General features: G+C 34.3%; 2 protein-coding genes across 2 annotated transcripts in view; both read left to right on the top strand.

The window, feature by feature from the left end:
• Positions 1-16,967, top strand: part of LOC141279616 (diacylglycerol kinase beta-like) — a 138,666-nt gene extending 121,699 nt beyond the window's left edge. Inside the window, exons 4-6 of the mRNA XM_073810160.1 lie at positions 1,792-1,932; positions 13,550-13,599; positions 16,872-16,967. Coding sequence (XP_073666261.1) covers positions 1,792-1,932; positions 13,550-13,599; positions 16,872-16,967 — 287 coding nt within the window. The remainder of the gene's footprint in view (positions 1-1,791; positions 1,933-13,549; positions 13,600-16,871) is intronic.
• A 4,100-nt stretch (positions 16,968-21,067) lies between these two features.
• LOC101327464 (diacylglycerol kinase beta) overlaps positions 21,068-23,004 on the top strand; it is a 505,632-nt gene continuing 503,695 nt past the window's right edge. The window contains exon 1 of the mRNA XM_073809660.1: positions 21,068-21,181. Coding sequence (XP_073665761.1) covers positions 21,074-21,181 — 108 coding nt within the window. The 5' untranslated portion in view covers positions 21,068-21,073. The remainder of the gene's footprint in view (positions 21,182-23,004) is intronic.

Raw genomic sequence — 23,004 nt, forward strand, 5'->3', positions numbered from 1 at the left:
TAAGGGAGGAAATCCATTTATAATATGTGTATGTATATATATGTATCTTTTTCAATAACTATAAACAGAAGTGGAATCAATGTGAAGCATAGAGATGTATTTGAAATAAAGAAGACTTTGGTAAAAAAATGAAAGATGTAAAGCATTGTTTTTCAAACTGTCAATTGTGGCCCATGGTGGGTAATGAACTCAGTTTAAGGGGTCTTTGACAGAATTTTAAGAATGGAATAAAAAAGAAGAGAATAGGTTAACACAGAAAACATTGGCACAGTTATGAAACCTACTAGTGTGTGTGTGTGTGTGTGTGTGTGTGTGTGTGTGTGTGTGTGTGTGTTATTTGTGCTGGATTAAGATGTAAACTGTTTTTCTTACTTTTCCTTACTATTGGCCTTGAACAAAAATAATCTATAAGCTATTAGTGAAGAATAAAAAGGATAAAGTTTCTAGTTATGAAACGCTGGGCAGTTCATCTCCCTAAGCCTGTTTCTCATCTGTAAAATGGGATTAATGCAATCTCCCCTCACAGGGTTAATGGGAGAATTAACTGAAATGATACATGTTCAAGTGCCCAGCATGGTTCCTGCCACATAGTGTACATTCAATAAATGGTACATTTTATTAGTAGTAACATTGTGACTACTAAACTAATTAACTGCTGGCTTTTCAGCATGCATTAAATTATACTCCTGGATATCTTGAAATGGCTGAAGGAAATCACAGGTGTTCAATCAAAGTTATACATGGAAAGAGATAGACCAGAGCAAGAGATGTGGTCAGGTGGAGGTGTGCTGATGAATGCCAGATGAATGACAGGCTTGTAGAACTGTATTTGGTTAAGATTATTCCCTGCATTCCAGTAACTCCTGGTTAATTAGGAATCAAGTAGCCATTCAGCCCATCAGCCATCTAACCCACATACCTTTTATATGGCCAAATAGACCTCAAAGGGTAATTGGGGTGTTACCGTGAGGTCTTGTCAGATACATATGATCTGGTTTCAGAGACTTCTCTGTAGGATGGAACTATTTATTGTGAAAGAGTTTCGATTTAATTATCAGATACTCTGCAGTCGTCAGCTGTTGTGAACAGATATTCAGGTTCTCTACCCTTGTCTTGGAATAGGCACAATGAATGGATGTAATAAATAAAGTATGGACCATATTAAAACCAAACTACAGTTGTATGTTCTTACCTCTCTAATTAAATCTGTCATGTTTATCCAGATTTTTGTTTATGTTCTCTTTCTCTCTTATTCATGGGCAGATTCCTTGATGGCAAAAAGGATGTCTTATTCACGGTGCTGGCAACCGTTTGACATAAATACATGTTTTTATGTATGAATGATTCCTGACCATCAATATATAAATCATATTGGGACAGACTCACATTTCTTCAGTTTTTTGTGAAAGACCATTTTTCAGTCTTCCCAGCTGATTCACAGCTGTCACTGCCTAAGGCAGAGAAAAGTGGAATAGGAAAGTAGTTCTTCATGCTTTGAAATCTGTCTACCAACTAACTCTGGGCGATAGGATTCTGGCCCGAACACCATCCAGTGAGTAGGCAGAGCAGTCCCTATGTCCCCAAATCCCAAAGAACTCTCCATTACTTAAAAGAATCATAGAATGTCTGTCTCTGTTATACTAGAGACCGAAGAATTTGGTTATTTCACGCCTCAGAAGTACACAGTTTCTCTACATGGTCTAGGCATTATCTCTCTATTTCCTTTGTTGGTTTTTGTTTGAGAGCACTGTGAATATTTTTAAGTATATGAAGACAAATCTTTTTTTCCAGGTCTGAGAATGAATAAAGGTGCCATCACCTCTCCCCGTACCTCTCCAGCAAATACGTGTTCCCCAGAAGTAATCCACCTGAAGGATATTGTCTGTTACCTGTCTCTCCTTGAAAGAGGAAGACCTGAGGATAAACTGGAGTGTATGTGTTTCTTCATTTAGTTTACTTATCACGGTTGGGGTGGGGGGATAGGACTGGATATTGACAAACTTAAAATTGTATATACTGTGGTTGTTTACATTCTTATTAAGTAACGTGACCTTGGTTAATAATTATAAAAAAATCCTCCAATTGAAAATCAGACAATTAAAAGATACTAAGAATCTATCAATTTTAGGTTATTATTGATCAAGGTCCATTTATTACTGAGTATTTCTTGAGCATGTTTATCAATTGATGGTTTTTGTTTTTGAATTTGCTCAGTTTGGTAACCAGATGATATTGAAAAGTATCCTTTGTGTTGTTTTGAAAATACACTTATTTCTAGTATGTAGGAGGTCTTCCCATTAAGCAGAAAAAGGGTTCACTATCCACAGGCAACCTGAGCCTTTCTCTCTGGAAATCTTCCTTGAAACCTTCTGCACTAACTTTCGTTGCCGTGGACAAATAATTTCTTAAATGCCAAGCATGAGAGTTTCATTTCTAGAAGTTGACTGAATATTATAAATAATTAAACAATAGCTTTTTTTTCTTTTACCATGTAGCAGGCGTTTCAGATAGAGAATTTCAATCTAGTTGAAAGGAAATAAGTGCTCTCTTTAATAAAATACAGTAACTGAGCTCTCTCTGGTGGCAAACTGTACTCATTGCAAGGCAAGAAAATATTTTTCAAACCTTTACTGCAAGCCCCGTCATTTAATAATCTATTCTATCTCCAAAGCCCTTGCTAATTACAGAGCTGGTGGTTTGTTCAATAAGCTGATTAACCTGATTGTATTAGATATCATTAAAATGAATTAAATTTTTTTTGCTACTGAAATGATAGTAAAGATAATGAATCCTAAATTTGACATTTCTAAAGTAAATGTAGAGTATTGTGACACCTCAGAATTATGACTGGGTAGCATGTTTAGTTTAACAGTAACTTTCGATAATATTTCTCTTACTAATAAAGAATTTAATGTAATATGATTATTTAATAGTAACACCTGCTTAAGTTATGAATAAACCATATTAACATCATTCTTTAAATACATATTTATTAGTTCTAAATGTTGAATATTTGCATTTCAAGATTTATTTGTTTTCCTAAGAACCTACAGAAATCTCTCTCATTCCAAAATAAATATTAATGTTTAGTGAATTTTTATTGAAGTAATGGCCAGAGAGAAAGTTTTCTCAGGTGTTATTAGGACTGTGTTTGGGATGATTTTAAAAATACAAAGATTCGGGCTTCCCTGGTGGCGCAGTGGTTGAGAGTCCGCCTGCTGATGCAGGGGACACGGGTTTGTGCCCCGGTCCGGGAGGATCCCACATGCCGCGGAGCGACTAGGCCCGTGAGCCATGGCCCCTGAGCCTGTGTGTCCGGAGCCTGTGCTTCGCAACGGGAGAGGCCACAACAGTGAGAAGCCCGCGTACCGCAAAAAAACAAAACAAAACAAAGATTCTATTCCAGGTCTGAGAATAAATAAAGACACCATTACTTCTCCCCAACATGGTCTTTGTGATCCAGTTTAATTATTTTTAGGTCAACTGCAAGTATTTTGTTTTTAAGGTAGAATTCCTAAGAGGTATGTTGTAAGTTCTCAGTGTGAATCTGTGTCTCAGCAGTCCTCGTCCACAGTTGCCAGCCATAATGTTAACCCGCGAGTGATTCAGAAACACTTGATGAATCAAGTTGAACCTGACCTGCCACTTACCTCTCTTCAGTGTTATCAATCTCCTTCCCTCGGTTCTTTAAGTTTTCCAGCTCTTTTTCGAGCTTATACCATTCATTTCTTTAGACTTCCTGCATAGACAGACTTGTTACCACCTGGCATTACTTCTGTGATTTTCACCAGACTCTTGAAAGAAAATGCATTTCAATTTCAGAAACTCATTAAGGTTCTAGCTCTGTTCTACTTTTCTTCTCTACTCTCCTCAAGTGTGGAGGACCTTAACCTGGTCCTTACTCATCTGGAGCTTGTGTTTGTTGGTTTGTTTTCTAAATGCCAGGCTTTTTCCTACATCAGTTAAATCAGAATCCATTTCTTTCGCCCAGCTTCTTAGCTATGTACTTATACATTTTTCCCTTCTACAGTTGCTTGTTTACAAATTCCTAACATTCATATAGTATATTATAGTTATAGATTCTAAAATTTTTTCAATGTCTTTAAAGAAATCTAATGGTTGTTCATTTAATATATATTTCCAAAATGGTTATGACTTATTAAACATAATATATACTAGAGGAAAGAAGAGAAGAAAATAATTAAAATTAACACAGAAGTAGATATAGTCAAGCATCTAATATAGTTAACTTTTGCAGGTGAGTGATGTTTTTGAATCTCAATTTCTAAGCAGCTAAGCAGAAAGGAGTACAGACATGTTGTCTTAGGCCAGAGGTTCTTGAACTTTATCGCACATAAGAATCACCTGCAGGGCTTATGAACACACAGCTTGCTCTGCCCCAACTTGAGTATATGTGATTCAGCAAGCCTGGAATAGGACTTCAGAGTTTTCATTTCAGGTCATGCTGATGTTGCAGGGACCACATTTTGAGAAGCATTGGTTTATGCAGTTCCTTCAGTCCAATGAAAACACACACACACACACACACACATAATTCATCTGAAACTACAATTGTTCTTGGAATTGATGGCATTATTTGATACGTTCTTTTACCTGGGTTATTAGATAAATTAATGACATGTTTTAAATATTTTTTCCCCAAAAAACAATGTTTTATAAATCTATTCAGTGCTTACTGCCCCTTCTAATCTCCCCCACCTCTCTTTTCTGCCAGGCATTTACAAAATGTTTAGAATTAAGCATTCTTTTTTCATTGAAAGGAAACTAACAAACAAACGCTTTTGAACTTTCCACTGATTATATGCCATTTCTTCAACTTGCTTTCCTTCACTCAGTCTTTGACTCAATCCTAATGCCTCCCTGTGGTCTTTGCCAGTGCTGAGGCCCTGTCAAGTAGAAGGTATTTATTTACCTGTTCCCACGAACCCTTGGAAAGTATGTGTGCGTGCATGTGTGTGTGTCCTGAAGTTGTGGAGGAATTCTATTTTTGTCTTGGTGGAAGTTACCAACCATCGAGGTGCATAGATAAGAACATTGTACCAGGTCTGGTTTGCCCTCTTCACCTTAAGCCCACTACAGTACTTTATGGAGGGCCATTCAATACATCCCTCTTTGAGTCTCCTTAGATTCCTCAAATACTGTGACCTCAACTCCATTTTATTTCAGTCACCCACTTTTGTTGCAATACCCCAAGTCTTTTAATTCCCAAAGACTGCTCTTATTCTATAAATTTAAATTCTAGTATTTTGCTTTGACCACAGCCTAAGCTCACGTAACTTTTTACTTTTCTGCTTTGAGTTTAAATATAGCATAGCACAATACGCAGGAGCCTGGACCCTTCACTTCACTAACTGAATGAATCTTAGCTTTGACCCTTACTATCTGAGTGACCCAGGCACATTGTTAAAACCTCTCAGGCCTCAGCTTCCCCAGCTGTAAAATTGGGATCATAATAATGTCTATCTTGTATGTTTGCTATGATAATTAAATGAACCAATATTTGCTCACATAAATTCCTTCACATTTATGTGAATGTTAAATGAAATAAAAGTAAGTTAATGGGCTTCCCTGGTGGCGCAGTGGTTGAGAGTCCGCCTGCCGATGCAGGGGACACGGGTTCGTGCCCCGGTTTGGGAAGATCCCACATGCCGCGGCTGGGCCCGTGAGCCATGGCCTCTGAGCCTGCGCGTCTGGAGCCTGTGCTCCGCAACGGGAGAGGCCACAACAGTGAGAGGCCCGCGTACCGCAAAAAAAAAAAAAAAAGTAAGTTAAGAATTCTTGCCCCTTGACCGCTTCACTTCCTCCTAAACTTGCTTGCTGCTTTTGGGCCTCCCACCCCTTCAAATGTAGACTGACCCCGTAATTCGTGAGGTCAATCATTCCTTCTCACTTAGTTTTGAACATCCAATTTATTTGCTCATATACTGAGCTGCCAGAGATTTTGTGAAATGATAATATAATTCTGTGGATTAGAACTCTTCTCAAAACCTCAGCTGGCCTTCAGTGCCTTCAGTGTTTCTCTGGTCATTGACTTCTTCTAGTTAAAAGTTCATTCAGATGCTTTGTTACTTCAAACACCTACTTAATTAATCATCATCTCACTCATTAGCTGTAAATTCTATAGCTTTCTCTCATGTTGCCTAAAACTTGTCAACTTCTATACCTGTTCTTTCCTCTTCTTCTGACTCAGGAAGCATGTGTCCCTTTTGTAGTTCCCTATTGAATAATACATCAAAGTAAGTCCTTAACTTAGCATCCATAAACTAATCTGGCTCCACAATTTGACCCCAACCTACTTGGCCAGTCTTGCATTTGGCTATGACCTGCACAAAAAAGTCCCAGTCATATGAATCTACTTTTTAATTATCAGACAAACCCTGAACTTTTCCACCTTCATGCCTTTGCTTATAATGTGCATTTGCTAGGGGTGTATATCTTTCCCAGTGTATATCAGATCCAGTCCAGTCTACACTTGAAGCCTAAGCTCACATCATGAGTCCTCTTGCCATCTCTAATCAGATTATTTTACTCTCCTTCCTTGTACCATTGCACTGTGTGTAACTTCCCACTCTAGCACCTACCACTTATATATGTGTGTTTTTCAAAAGATAGATGCTCAATAAATGCTAGTTAAATGGAACTGTATTGAAGTCTATGGGTGCTTGACAAGAGGAAGATAATGTGAATTATTGAAGGCATCAAATATTACTAATTTTATACTTTTATTTAAAAGTATAAATGTGGCATTCACATTGGGATTAGAGTTTATCAAATTATTAATGACTTAGCTAGAATAACTTTAAGTTAGCTTACAGTTACTGAAAATATATCACTAAAAAGAAATCAATAGGAAAATGTCCAGAAAAATACACAGTTGACATGCAGATAATGAGGACTACCCTGTATGTTAAAGTTACGGCTCTGTCTAGTATTAATCTTAGAACCACTGAAATTTAATATTGAAAAGTCCTCAAATATCATCTAGTTAACCTTCCTATATTGTCAATGAAACATTTAAAGCCCAGAGAGACTGGTTATTAATTACACCACCAGTTTAGCTATCTGTGACTAAAATGTATGATTTCTGACCTGCTGTATAGGTGCCCTTTTTATTTTGAAAAGCTGCCTTTCCTTGTTTAGATTATTGTTTCTTTTTTTTTCCGGTACGCGGGCCTCTCACTGTTGCCTCTCCTGTTGCGGAGCACAGGCTTCGGGCGCGCAGGCTCAGCGACCATGGCTCACGGACCCAGCCGCTCCGCGGCATGTGGGATCCTCCCGGACCGGGGCACGAACCCATGTTCCCTGCATGGGCAGGCGGACTCTCAATCACTGCGCCACCAGGGAAGCCCTATTGTTTCTTCTGTGGAGAAAAGAAGAAAGTATAACACCATTATATTAGATGTAAAAAACTCCAAACAAATGATTTTCACCTCTGCCCTTGTGGTTTATTAGATAGGTCTTCAAATACATAAAACAGTAAAAAATTGTGAGTTAAACAAATTCTGGCTTAAATGCTTTTTAAAATATATACTTTATAATCTTTAAAAACAATTTCCATAATAATATTTTCATATCAATAACATATTATACAAAGTACAAAAACATATTCTATGGGAAAATAGATTAAAAACTTGCACATCTTTTGGAAAAGAAACAAATTCTAGATATAAAGAATTGCCCTCATATTGTGTAATGTGCCTTTCCTTTGAGCTTTTAACCAAATTCATGTGTGTGGGCACATAATTGTTTCTATATAAAGTGTAATTGCATGAGCATAAAAATAGAAAAAATGTGGGTTAAACTGGTTTGTAACTTTTTAAGAGGTACCCACCTTTGGAAGCTATCATGTTGACAGAATAATTTTAATATTGGGCTTAAATTATTTTTGCACCTAAAAATCTATATCCTTATATGTTGGTTTTAAAAATAAAACCTCTTTGTTCAGTGATTCACTTGACCTTGGAGACTAACTTTACTTTTAAATTCTAAGGAAAAAATAGTCTTATTATAATGTTTGAGGATCACTATTAATTTTATCAGTATTATTCAGATATGCTTTTAAAAGGGAAAGGTTCTATAGGCTTACCAAGCCAAACAATTTTTATTTTCTGTGGTGTTAATAACTGCTTTTTTTTTTCTCTTTATTTGATTAGTTTCTTAATTCCTGTATAACTAACTAATTCCTAAATCCTCCACCATAAATTCTGGTTTGGAAACTTGTGCTCTCCATCTATTCCTTCATCTTTTCATTGTTAGTTACCTTCTCCTTTATTTTACTTGTTCAGTCTTTCTGAAATCACTATTATTAGATGTTCAAACTCCATGACAGAACTTTGACTTATTATATTTTTTAATTTTCCTGTTTTCCAACTTCTTTTCTTTTATGTCTTTCATTTGACATCTGGTACATCTTCTACATCTAGGACGACTTTTTTTTTTTTTCTCTTTCTAGCATAGTTTTCACTTCACAGAGAATCCTTTTTGTTGTCAGCACCATCCTTATTTGCTATTATTCTTATTTATGGATTGAATCTTTCCTCTTATTTATAAGGTTCCCGTCTCCCTGCTTTGCTGGTTTCTTCCAAATTACTTCGTTTTGAAACAACTACTTGGTGGTTGTGGGTAGGTGGGTGGGTAGATGAGGTTTAAGTCTGACTCATTAGAGATGAGCAAGGGGACTTAACATTTCTCAATGTTCAGTATATCCATTTTCACATGATTACACTCTTTGGTATTGGACCCCTACCATCAGAATGCCTGAGTACCCTGAACTCAGAGTCCCTGTCGCTTGACTGCTAAAAAGCTCAAAGATCCAGTCTTCTTTAAGGTAGAGGGCTGGCATACCCTCAGGTGCAAGCCGTGAGGGGTAGTGTTTAAAGGTCTAATTTCTTTTCATGAAGATTATGTTTCCTTTTCTGTGTGAATCTGCGCCTCCTCTTTACCACCAGCTTACGTCTATATTTCTCAGGTTTCTACATCGGACACCATATGTTTTCCAGCTTCTAAAATTTTATTTTTCTTGTCTCCTCTCACGTTTTCTTTGTACTTGTGGGTTTATGCCTGTTTCATCCCTTACTGTTACTGTAGTGGACCTTCATTAGAAAGGCAATGTAACTATGTGTGTTCAATATTTCTTGTTTTGCATGACCCCACTACAATTTTAAATTAGGAAAGTAGACTTACCTCTGAAAACTAAAGTTCTAGAATTCCTCTCTCGCATCGGAATCAAAGGAAAGTTTTATCATTGATTTATAATTGGTGAGATTTAGACTACAAGATACTTAGTGTTCAATATATCTATACTGTTTTTATTATTGCTATAATTATTAACTAGAACTTAAAGTTCTCCAACTTTGTTCCTTGGTGAATTAGACAGGATTTATAGATAGCCATTAACTCCTATTAATGTGTGTAGAAATTAATATAAAAATATACTAGGGCTTCTACTTCATACAACAGTAAAGTGTTCTCAGACCAACTTTTCTGCTAGAAACAACTAGAACATTTAAACTCAATTTTTTTTTTAAAAAATCTGTTTGTAAATTTTAGGAAATTATCAAGGCAAGTTGGATTTGTGGGTTAAATTTCTGGGAGCAGGGAGCCAGGCTTTTGCCAGTATTTTTAAACTGTAAATTCTTAGGCACCTGAGAGGCTGAGAAGGTAAGCAGCTTTGGTAGACTGGTCTTGGGGAAAAAACTTGAATTCTGGAGTCTTTTTAGAAGGCATATGATGGTCTCTAATTGTGGTTTAAATTTCCATTTTCTTTACGATTGATGATGTTGAGTACTTTGTTATGACTGACTACTCACCTCTCTTCCATTTTTGAAGCATCTGTTCGATTTTTTGCCTCTTTACTAATTGGATTGTTTGCTATTTTATTACTGAGCTAGGGTTTGCTCACATATTGTAGAAACAAGTCCTTTGTTAGATATATGTGTTCTGAAAATTTTTTTTCAAATCTGCAGCTGGCTTATTTATTTTCTTAATAGTCTTCTTTTTTTCTTTTTGATGAGCAGAAGTTCCAATTTTGATGAAGTTTAATTTACCTATTTTTAAAAAATCTTTGATGGTTCATATTGGCTTATGTTGAGGTTATGAAGATATTGTCCTGTATTTTCTTTTAGAAGGTTTATAGCGCTGATTTAATGTTAAAGTTTAGTTTCAAAAAATTTTAGTTTTAAAGTTAAAATTCTGTTAGACCTAATGTTTATGTTTGGTGTGAAGTAAGGGTCAAGGTACTTTTTTTTATATGAATATCCATCCAACTGTTCCATCATCATTTTTTGAAAAGACTTTTCTTATCTCATTGAATTGCTTTTGTCCCCGTTGACCATAAGTGTGTGGATCTCTATCTATATTCCTATTTCCCATTATTCTTTTGTGTAGCCCTTAGTCAGCATGTCACTATCTTGATTCACTTGATCTTTAGCAACTCTTGAAGTCAGGTCATGTAAATCCTTCTGATTTGTTCTCCCTTTTCAGGGTTGTTTGGGGTATTGTAAGTCTTTTTTATTTTTATGTAAGTTTTAGAATCAGCCATGTTAATATTTAAAACAAAGCTACTGGTATTTTTATTGAGATTGTATCTGTTATATAGAACAATCTGTGGAGAATTTACATTTTAATGATATTGAATCTTCCAATTCATGAACATAATACATCTTTTCATTTATATAGGTTTTCTGTAATTTTTCTTGGTGAAGTTTTATATTTTTTGCACAGAGGTCTTGTCCAACTCTTGATAAATTTATCTTATATATTTAGGTTTTTGGATGTTATTGTAAATGATATGTTTTATGTTTCATTTTCTAATTGTTCTTCACTAGTATGTAAAACTGCAACTGACTTTTTAATCTGACCATATCACTAAATACATATACTTATGTATATTTATATATAAACATATGTCTTAATATTTATACATTATATAATTTCTAATATAAAACATATAACCTATATGTTATATAAGATCTAATTATATAGTTATATAAGTTCTAATATAAGATATAATACATATGATATATGTTCTAATAATAAGATATAGATAACATATCAGTTACATAAGTTCTAATACGTATATACATAATGTAAATTCTTATATATATATGAAATATGTATACATATACGTTCCAATTCTTTTTGATGATTCAATAGAATTTTCTAATGGTACAAACATATCATTTGTAAGTAAAGATAGTTTTAATAACTCTTTTCTTATACATATGACAACCCATTACTGCTTCTTTGTGGACAGACAGAGCACCTTTCAGTGCTACCATCCCTACCACACACCCCTTTCTTCAATTACTGCTGTTGCTGCTGCCTCTCATCAGCATGGATTCTGTGAAGCCCCTTTTTTCTTGGATCACTAGCATCTGATTAATCATCTGGGCTTGTGCTTCTGATTGGTAGAGGCTGGGTCATGTGCAAACCCTATTTTCAAGTCAGGCTAGTAAAGGAAGGTATCTGGCCTTTCATCTGTTATTGTGCTTTATAAAGTCTGGCTTTCAGAATTTAGGAAGATGTTTCAGATGCTGCCCAAAATGAATGACAGTTACCACACACCCACCCCACTTGTGTGTACGTCTTTGAGCTCATGTTTCCAACAAGATTTACCAGTAGACATAGGTAAATGTCCATATACCTGAGCTGTATGAAATGGTTTAGCAGTCATTTACTCCAATAAGGATTAACAGAGTCACAAGCATCCCTCATTCTAAAATATAGTTAGGTTTTGGAAGTCCTTGCCTTGTTCCTGGTACTTAACCCCTTCTCTGAATGGTGTATGAATTTTTGCCACTTAAAAAGGTATTTTTACCATTTTATGCTATGCTAGAAAATCTTGAAATGCTTAGTATCCATGTTGTGGTAAGTTTTTTTGTTTGTTTCTTTCTTTCTTTCTGAATTTTATTCTCATTTAATATATAACAGAGAACAGTTATCTTGGTTTGCAAATCAAGATATTTATATTCTTTAGCAAACCTAACATTCTATCCTTTAATTCAATAGGTATACATTTCCACTTACATTTCAACATCTTTAAAGTCTGTTTCCATTTTACAGTGAATAGAACACGTTAGCTAGATTGGCAGCATTTTTTTCCTGTTAGTGATGTGCAGACTAGTTTTGCATCTTATAAATATCTTAGAATTTTTGAAATATAATACTTATTTTTAAATATAAAAATAACAATGAGTTACAGATTAAGGTCATTGCATAATTATGTCTCCTAGTTGTCAATGTCTTTGGTTGATATTATAGACTTCAGACATCAAGACTCTCCAGGAAATTATACAAACCCAACACAAACCCTCATTTCCACTCCTCTATTTTTACAGCTGTGTCATTCTTCTCTGTTTATCTCAAAACGGCACCTGCAGCCTCTTCTGTAGTCTCCTGGTGGTGTGTGAATTATACAAGGGAATCCTCAGGCCAGGCATGGACCTCTGCCATCCTGCTTTCCTGAGCTCCCTAGCACAGAGCCAATAGTGTCTTTTTCCTCATTTGATTAGTTCAAAGAGTGGTTACCCTATGAAACTACATCTCCGATTTAAACAAATACACCATTATACCCATGATAATAATGCCATTTATGTCTTTGCATCCCCTATCAGGAAAATTCCCTTATTTTGCACTAATTTTTCCTTTCCCATACTGCTTAAGGATTAATCAAAACAATGGCTTATATATTTGTGTAGTGACCTACAGCTTTTGATACACCTTTGTGTGTATCGTCTCACTTTCACAACAAATGTGTCTTTTTTTTTAAAATTTTCATTGGAGTATAGTTGATTTACAATGTTGTGTTAGTTTCAGGTGTACAGCAAAGTGAATCAGTTATACATATACATATATCCAGCTGACTTACAACATTATGTAAGTTTCAGATGTGCAACATAGTGATTCACAGTTTTTAAAGATTATACGCCATTTATAATTATTATAAAGTATTGGCTATATTTCTGTCTTGTACAGTATATCCTTATAGCTTATTTTATGCATAGTCGTTTGTACCTCTTAACCCCTATCCCTAACAAATGTGTGTCTTATGACAGGGTGATTATCCTTATTTTATAGATAAGAAAACAGCGTTTGACTAAGCTCACATAACAGTGGATGGTAGATTCCAAATTATAATTGATTTCCAGACCTCTGAATTAGTTATTTCTTCTTATCCACTCTGTCCTTTAATATTCAGACTTTGAATGTCTGAATTCCTTCTCTTCTGTTATTTTGAATTTCCATTTAATGATCTTGTAATACAAATTTGAACAAACAATAGCACTTTTTAGTGTTTTCTAGCTATATAACAAAAATTGGTAGAATTTATATCTGATATCCAGTATTTTTATTAATGATTAATTCATCTTTAAGCTTGAGAAATGATCCCAAAATCAATTGCTTTGAGGAGGGGAGGGATTTAGTAGTATTTGTTTTTGACAGAAAATAAATTTTAAAGAATATGCCTTATTCTAGCATTGATCTTACTCACCTATAATCTTTTTTTCAACACCTCTTTTATTTCTAGTTATGTTTCGCCTCTATGACACGGATGGAAATGGCTTCCTGGACAGCTCGGTAATTTTTTTCTTCAAATTTTCTGTGAAAATTTCAAAGTAGTTTGTTCTGAAAAATGCAATGAATAAATTTATAGCTATTACCACAGAAGATACAATATAATTTCCATGCACTCACACAGCATTTTTATCATCTGACTTTTTGAAAGCAAGTGATCTGAGGAAACTGTTAGGATTACAGTTGTTCTATTGAATAATTTTACTACAAAAAAGTGACTTTTTATGTACAGAAAGATAAAAAAGACTTCAACCCTGTCTGAATAAAATATAAGAGAAAGATGAGACCATTGATCTAAAAAGAAAAAAAATGTGTGTATGTGTGTGTATATATATATATATATATATATATATATATATATGTGTGTGTGTGTGTATATATATATATATATACATATATAGGAAAATATCAAGAATACAGGTAGAATTTAAAGGAATTACGAAGTTGATTCAATCATTTTATTATTTTCCCACTTTTTAAGTACTGTTACTCACATATGTTGATGAAATGGGTAATTATATTTAAAACTGCTTTGGCAAACTTCCCTTCTCATCTGATTTTAAATCCAACTTGCACTCTATCTATAATTTTACTCATAAAAATCAATAGAAGAAAAATACCATCTCACAGAAAGTAATAATTAAATGTTTATTTTATTTGTAGTATATGCAAATCATTGACAGTTTTCAGAGGAGAAGTTAGACTCTTAGTTCTCAAGTCAGGGCCTCCTGAATATATCCATCTCAGTTTCCACCAATGATGTATTTTCTATTTAACATTTTGTATATTATATCATGTCCTGTTCTATGAAGGTAATATAAGAATATTAACCAAAGAGTAAGTGTCACATTATGGAAATTTTGAAGTACATAGGTACATGTAAAAACAAATGTTTTGATATATTTAATATTGATTAAAATAAACATTATTTCTGATAATGAGTTTCTCTCATCATCTGATATGTCTCTCTATGGCAGAACTCAAACAGACTGTTACAAGCAAAGCAGTGAAGTTAGAGACATATTTATGTAACACTGAGTAGGATAATGGTGCATTCGTTTCTCCAGAGAGAGATACAAATATATAATTCTTACTCTAGGAAATGACCACCAATCTGAATTGATGCTGTGATTGTGGGATTTCTTATGTTAGGGTCTTTCTAATTTTTCAAATGCTGTTATTTTTAAGTGCCTAGTAGTGTTCAGTTTTCCACTTAGGAATATTAAGCAACGTGATACATTTGCTCATTTTCTGGTAGCATTTCACGGCTAGAAGTTTAGATTTCTTCTACATATGTCAATATGCTTATTGTAGCGTTTCTGACTACACGAATGCAAATTATATTTTTAATGCAGATTTGTTTTCTTTTTCTTTTTAATTAAATTAAAACAATGTTTCTTTACTAGGCTCTTAGCCATGAGTTGGCAGCTGAGTAGAAAATTTAGTCAAATGCTGTTCTTGGTCTCTGGCCATTTTTTGGTTAACATATAGTAGATTACTAGCAATATTTATAACTATATTCCCAATATTAAACAATGAGCTGAGGATAAATAAGTTTGTTTATGATTAAATTAGTCTTTTTTAAAATAAAGGTCTGGATTTAATTTCTGTGATTTTCTCCATATAACTTACTACCCCCGGATATTTCCTTCACTGTCAGGTAGGAAGCGCACCTTCTGATATCATTTGTCTTTGAAATTTAAAGGCTATGTTCATATACTGGAGACACAACAGAAGAAAATTAATACTTTGAGAAATGACCAGTATGTCTAATAATGCTAGTTAATGTTTATTGATCACTTGTGCCAGATAAGATAAATGTATTTCATATAACAGCATATTTAATCTTGGTAGCAACTCTGTGAACTAGGTACTATTAGAATACCCATTTTACTGTTGAGGAAACTTAGAGAGGTTAGATGACTTATCTAGTACCACATGTGTACACAATAGTCCACCAAAAATAGTTTCTGTTCCTCCAAACATATCCAGAGACTTTAACGGTTCCAAACCATTAAGGCATATATAAGCAAAGATAAAGTAACTGGAAGATTAGTTACACACACACACACACACACACACACACACACACACACACACACACACACACACAAATTCTAGCCTCTAATTGCAAGGGATTAGTGTTTAAAATTTTTCACATCTGTAATAAACACATTTATATTTGCATTGTTTCTGGGATGACCTGTGTTATATAACATTTTCATGATTTCATATATATATTTTTGGAGAGAGAGAGTGTAGCTTTCATCAGCTTCTCAGAGGGATCCATGAATCCCCCCCCCCAAAAAAAACCCCTCTTTTACTATATTTTCTTCTTCATTTTATGCATATTAACCACGTACATAAGATCAGAGGTTTTAGTAGAATAGATTTTATTAATATACTTTCAAGCCTTATTCTTTATATTTCTTATATTTTAAATTATCATACTATGAAATACCGCTTTTAATTGTCATGGACGGACTACCCTTAAAATTATTAGCATTCACAAAGTATGTTTAATCTTTTCTGAAGATACAGAAAAATTAAAACATTAAATAAATCGGTATGAAAAAATGTTATAATTTATTTAGCCAAGGCATATATATTAACCAGCAGTTCTTCAAAGACTTGACGTTGAGCAGAAGAATGTGAATATTCAGACTAAAATTCTATCCCCTCATAAAATAAACTCTGCATGCACTTAGACTCCAAACCTTAACCTGAACGCACCTCTAGCAGAGCAAATTTTACCAGTAAATGGCTAGAACCGTCAGTATACGTTCTCAGTGTATCAGAATAAAAATAAAACTCTCAGCTGCCCTCAAACCCTTCCTCCCACCACCCTTCCACACCTGTTTTCAAGCTGTGGGGTCAGGATACTCAGTACGTAAAAATCACAGCTTTTTGTGAAAATATGCAGGTTCCTACTTTCATCAGATGCTGCTTTACAAACAAAAATTTTCTTAAAAATCTTCTCCTGGAAGAAAACCTTTCTTTGTATAGTTGTGCCCTCTCCTGGTGAAGGTTTCTAGACAAAGTACCAAGGAATATATATTTAGACTCTTCTTTTATGTATAGTTAAGTAGGCCTTTAAAATGCAGAGGTATATGTTTACTTTTTATATAAAATTAATCATCTCACTCCTTTAGTTTTTGAGCTACATGTTGAACAAATCAATTCCTGTAAGTCAAAGCTGAAGAACTTACTAAGACCTTGTATTCATTTTCCTTCTCCTTCCTTCCCTCCCTCCCCTCCCCTTCCCTCTCCTCCAGGAACTAGAAAATATCATCAGTCAGATGATGCATGTGGCAGAGTACCTTGAATGGGACGTCACTGAACTTAATCCAGTAGGTATAGGAATGATTTAACTGTTGGCTACATTCTAGAAGGCCCCTTTCTCTTTCATCTTTTTTGCAATCCTAATATATTACTGGCATTTGATTTTTAAAAATTTTTTATTGGAGTATAGTTGATTTACAATGTTGTGTTAGTTTCAGGTGTACAGCAAAGTGCCTCAGTTATACGTATACATGTATCCACTCTTTGTTAGATTCTTTTCCCATATAGGTCATTACAGAGTATTGAGTAGAGTTCCCTGTGCTATACAGTAGGTCCTTATTAGTTTTCTATTTTATATATAATAGTGTGTATATGTCTTTTGATAACTCTAAATTACTATTTCTAATCAATAGCTGAAGTGGATTCTGAACAAGAAAAAGTATATGTGGTTTTCTGAAGCCCTTAGTAATAATAACTTTTGCTTTTCTTCCTCATGGAAATTAATTTGCATGGTAGTCTAATATAGGTGTAGGTGAACAGAAGCTGCTGATGACACTGCTAAGGTCATACCATGCCACAAAAAAGTCAGAACTGACATGTTTTTTATGATCGCCATGATTTTCCTTATATGGAAATAGCTAAAATATTCAATCTAAAAGAGGATGAAGGCGATTAAGAAGACACTAATGATGGTTTACTATGCACAGTGCACTGTTATCTTTGCATATGTGTTATTTAAGGCTCATAACTCTACAAGGTAGATACTACTATTTTATTCATTTTACAGATGAGGAAATTGAGACCCCCAATTTTTTTTCATTTATTTTATTAAAGTATAGTTGCTTTACAATGTTGTGTTAATTTCTACTGTACAGCAAAGTGATTCAGTTATATATATATATATATATATATATATATATATATATATATATATATATAAAAAACTATATTCCCATTTGGGGAATATAGAATGTGTATATATATATATATATACACATTCTTTTTCAAATTCTTTTCCATTCTGGTTTATCACAGGATATTGAATATAGTCACCTGTGCTATACAGTGGGACCTTGTTGTTTATCCATTCTATATATAATAGTTTGTATCTGCTAACCCCAAACTCCCAATCCATCCCTCCCCACCCACCTCCCCCTTGACAACCACAAGTCTGTTTGCTATGTCTGTGAGTCTGTTTCTGTTTTGTAGATAAGTTCATTTGTGTCATATTTTAGATTCCACATATAAGTGATATCATGGTATTTGTCTCTTTGTCAGGCTTACTTCGCTTAGTATTATAATCTGTAGCTCCATCCATGTTGCTCCAGTGGCATTATTTCATTCTTTTTTTGTCTGAGTAATATTCCATTGTATATATGTACCACATCTTCTTTATCCATTCATCTGTTGGTGGACACTTAGGTCACTTCCATGTCCTGGCTATTGTAAATAGTGCTGCTATGAACATAGGGGTGCATATATCTTTTCGAGTTATAGTTTTGTCTGGATATATGCCCAGGAGTGGGCTTGCTGGGAGGCCCCAAAATGTTAGTTACTTGCCCAAAACTCTGCAGCTAGTTAAAGATTGAGCTAGGAAACTTTAATCAAATTGTTTCAAGAAATAGTATCTAACAATGCCTATAAGAGCATTAAAAACCTCTTATTTTCAATAGATTTATACCAAAGCTACAACATTATTCAAATGTGTATTAAAACAAACATGATTCACAACTTTTACTTTGGCCACAGGAATATTTGGGGGAGAATATTATTGATTTTAGTTTCTCTTTGAAACCAACTAAGTTTAGCATATTGTACATTAATTAAGTAAATACAAATCAATTTTATGTAAATGGTTTACATTTTGTATGAATTCAAAGAGCCTATTTAACCATATAAATTCACATTTATGCAGTCAACAGCACGGTAATGGCATGATTATGTGATAGGAGCGGTCTGATAGCTTTTCCCTTGCTTTGCAAACTAATGCGGTTAAAGTACAACAAAGTCAATGCAGTGTCATGGAAAGGGAGAGCACCTTTCTTACTGGGATTAGGGTTTTCCAAGTTTTAACTCAGCTGATTTTTCTTTTTCCTTTTTTTATTTTTGAACATGGAAACACACATGCTGTGCACATGATGAGTGGCGGGTATCATTAACAAAATTGCAGTATGCATATGGAATAATAAAGTAGATGGTAACGTATTTAATTCTAAGAATACTGTTTGATTCATCTTAATACTATTTTCACTGAAATCAAAGGACTCATAAGTTCTGCTGCTTTTTCTGGTTATGTTAATGTAAAACACAACATTGTAAATGTAAAAGATACATGCACTTTTATGTTCATGTGAATATAATTCACCTATCAATCAAGGCTCTTGTCCTCACTGGAGTAATAGAGGGAAGGGGGTCTTTTTCAATCAGCTTGGAGCGCAGAAGGAGGCACCACCACATCACCATATTTGGCGGTGGGGGGTTTGAGAAAAGAGGGATCTGGATGCTCTAAAGAAGGAACAGTTAGTGGTTGGGCAGTCTAATTAGGACAAATACCTACTGGAAAATACAAATAAAAAGCTATATAGCATTATTAGTCATTTGTGACACATACTGACAAGTCTGCCCTTTCTGTGGACAGTATAAAGAGTAAAGATAAAAGACGGCTGTTTGCTGTCATAGTAACTGCCTCATCCTGCCTGATGATTCAGCAGCTCTCCCCATTTCAAACACATGTGTACATTTGTACACGTTGTCTGACTCCTGGTAAGTTTGCATAATAACTAAAGAGAATTGTACATTTCAGGTTGATGGCTCAGGGTAGACTGAGATGCCCTCGAAGGGAATTTTTAAAAACTAACCCAGGTTCTACCATTAGATTTATTAAGTACAGTGTGAAAGTATCAGCCCTCTGAAACAAACACTCTGTGTTTTACTTCTCTCCTCATTTGTTCATTTCTGCTAGTTCATCAGAGTGTCTTCAAGGGGGAGGGCCTTTTAATGAGACCTTATACCATTTTGCCCAATTCTAAATGATTTCCCTTGTCTTTCATTTTGAGTGTGATGAAATAATTATTTCAACATCACTTTTTTCCAAAGAGTCTCTTTCCGCTACCTATAGATACGTTTGTTTCAATGAAGGAAAATGATCTGATTTTCAAAAACTTGCTGAGGAAAGACACCAATCCACTAAGTTCAGGGATGTTGAGGCAAATAATACTTCTGTCCACATATCAAGTTATTCCATTTATTGCACCTTTTCAAATTTTTCTTCTAATGCTCTCTGTACTTCTTTCTTTTTTCAAGTTGATTAAAAGCTCCATATTAGATAAATGTGGTGAGTTACTTCCTTCACTGCATTCTACCATGTTTGCCACTTTGGTGCCATTAGATGGGAGGTACTTTGCCTTCCCAGCAGCCAGGGGTAATATGTTTGGGTAATATATATTAGCAAATATAATTTCTGCTAATATAACACTAACAACACCTATATTACACTTACTATATATGCTAGACACTCTTCAAAGATACTTATAATGTATTAGCACCTTTGACCTCACAACAACCCTTCGAATTAACAGCTAATATTAGCGCTGTGCAGCCGAGAGATAAATATATTACAAACAGACACTACGGAGAACACTTTAGGACACTCTGTGCAAGTCTTCCTTAGAAAAGAAATCTAATCAAAAAATTATTTGATTGTTTAACTTCTTGGCTCCATTAAGTTCTGATAGGCAGTTAAAAGCAACTTAATTCCTCTGCCCCACACCACTTAGCGAAGAATTATTTCAGCTCTTTGCCGTGAAGTTAATTTGGTCTGTCATTGTCTGGCATATATTTGAATTTTTTAAAGTAATCTAGAGAAAGCAATTAAAGATCACTTTCATGCTTAGAGATACCTTCCTGTTTAAGCTGTACCATCCAGTGACAAAATTTTAATAAGTTAAGCGTTTATTTATAAAAGCTGATCAGTGTAAGTAGTCAGGGTTTTGAAATCATAGCAAAGCTACTATATGCTCAATAGGATTAACATGGTACCGAGTTATTTAGATATTTACCTCAACTCTCTACTTAGCTGCTGGTCACAGTTTATCATAACCAATTCAGTGCAATACTTTGTTGTGTCATATGAAATTTATCTTACTGATTTATTTCAAGTTTTTCCTCATCTCCTCTTCTCCAGATCCTTCATGAAATGATGGAAGAAATTGACTATGATCATGATGGAACAGTCTCTCTGGAGGAATGGATTCAAGGAGGCATGACAACAATTCCACTTCTTGTGCTCCTGGGCTTAGAAAATGTAAGCATTTACGGAGAGGGGGTGGCCTGGTGGTAAGTCAGTGGGGTTCTCTTTTATACATTTTGATTATAAATTCATGTGGCTATTTTCTACCATTAAGTATATAGTGAGTGCCTGCTTCTAATACGTATGTCACAGTACAAGCTGACAATAACTCCTTGTATAGTAATACTTGCCACGAATATATTAATTCTTTTTAGGTAGTACCGTATTATTTAATACATAATCTCTCTCTTTTTTTCCACTATTTAAAGTGCAATCTTGTTAAAAGAAAACATTGACCTTATTTTATCTAATGCAAGAAACATCCCAGTATTATTGCATTCTGTGCTCCCCCTCCCCATGAAGATGATCTATTTTATTAATAACCAAACCCATACTTGGGGGAGCCAATTATATATAGAGGTGGTTGAGTATATATGTGTGTGTGTGCGTGTGCATGTGTGTGTGTGTGTGTGTGTGTGTGTGTGTAAATGTTTTCCTTACATATCAACAGTCTGTCAAAGTTCTTCCTTCTAAGCCTGTCGAAGTTCTCTTATATCATTGCCTCCAGTGGTAATTAAAACTGGTGGTTTGGGGAATAAAGTAGATCCATGTAAGGTCAGAATGTGATATGATAGTGACTTTGAGTCCAAATCTTGCTGCCCCGGCTTCGTGTGAATTTTAGTAATAGTTAATTTAAAAATCCAATGAGTCAATGCTAGATTTTTATACTTAGCTTAATAAATAAGAATTAACTATAACATGAGTATAGTAAAATCTATACTTAGATTCAAAGAGTATTACTGATGGAGAGCACCCTGACACACAGAATATTTAGAGTTTTGAGATGCAAGAATGTAATGTCCACCACTTTGCTGCTGACCTCCACATTTTTCATGCTTCCTGTTACCAGCAATAATGATTTTTCAGATTCAAGACTATACCGCAGTCACTCAAGACACCAATTTTTTTTAAAGACAGTTCTCAAGAGATCTTGCAGTCTGTGTTTGTAAAACATGTGAGAGTATATAAAAATAGGTTTGTACATATTTACATATGGGTTTGGGAATATATAAATGGGTTTCAGATGGTAGAATTTGTCTCCAGTTCACCTGGATCTTCAAATTCGTTTACATTCAGGTTAATCTTAGCCTTCATGAGGCCCATGGGATTTTAGACATGGTCAGAGGAAGGAAAAGAAAAATTACTAATAGATGATAAATAGGAAATTACCCTTAAAGTAAATAATTTATTAAAACAAAGTTAATATAGACCTTATTGTTAATAGATACATATTTCTACATTTTACAAATTAATGAAGCAATACTTCCTGTATCTGATGTTCTTATACTATACATAACCTAGTATCTTTTGTAATAACTTACTATATATCTCTGTATCATAAATATGTGTTTATTGTTTAATATACCTTCTGTCAAAAGCATATGTAAATCAGACTGTTGGGAGAAAACAGAAAGAAAACTGACTAAATGTTAACTTTGTAAGGTTTGGTGTATATTCTATACTGAAAAATAGTTGACAAATGACTATTCAAGAAATACTATTGATAATGGTTCCCAAAGGGAATTTTATATTTTTAAAGATAAAATGTTTTTATTCTAAATATTTATGGAAATTCTTGCATGAGAGAATGAAAGAAGTAAGTAATGGAGATATAGTCATCTATATTTTTAATATCACAGAAAGATTTTGAAATAATGTTTTCTTTTGGAAAATATTACTTAGAAATTCTTTAGTTTTATTCATAAATACATATATTTGTGAAATTATGAAAATAGCATTGGTAAATATAGTCCACAAATCTATGTGGATTTAACTAA

The sequence above is a fragment of the Tursiops truncatus genome, chromosome 9, assembly GCF_011762595.2.
Source record: "Tursiops truncatus isolate mTurTru1 chromosome 9, mTurTru1.mat.Y, whole genome shotgun sequence".
In the NCBI taxonomy this organism is placed as follows: Eukaryota; Metazoa; Chordata; class Mammalia; order Artiodactyla; family Delphinidae; genus Tursiops; species Tursiops truncatus.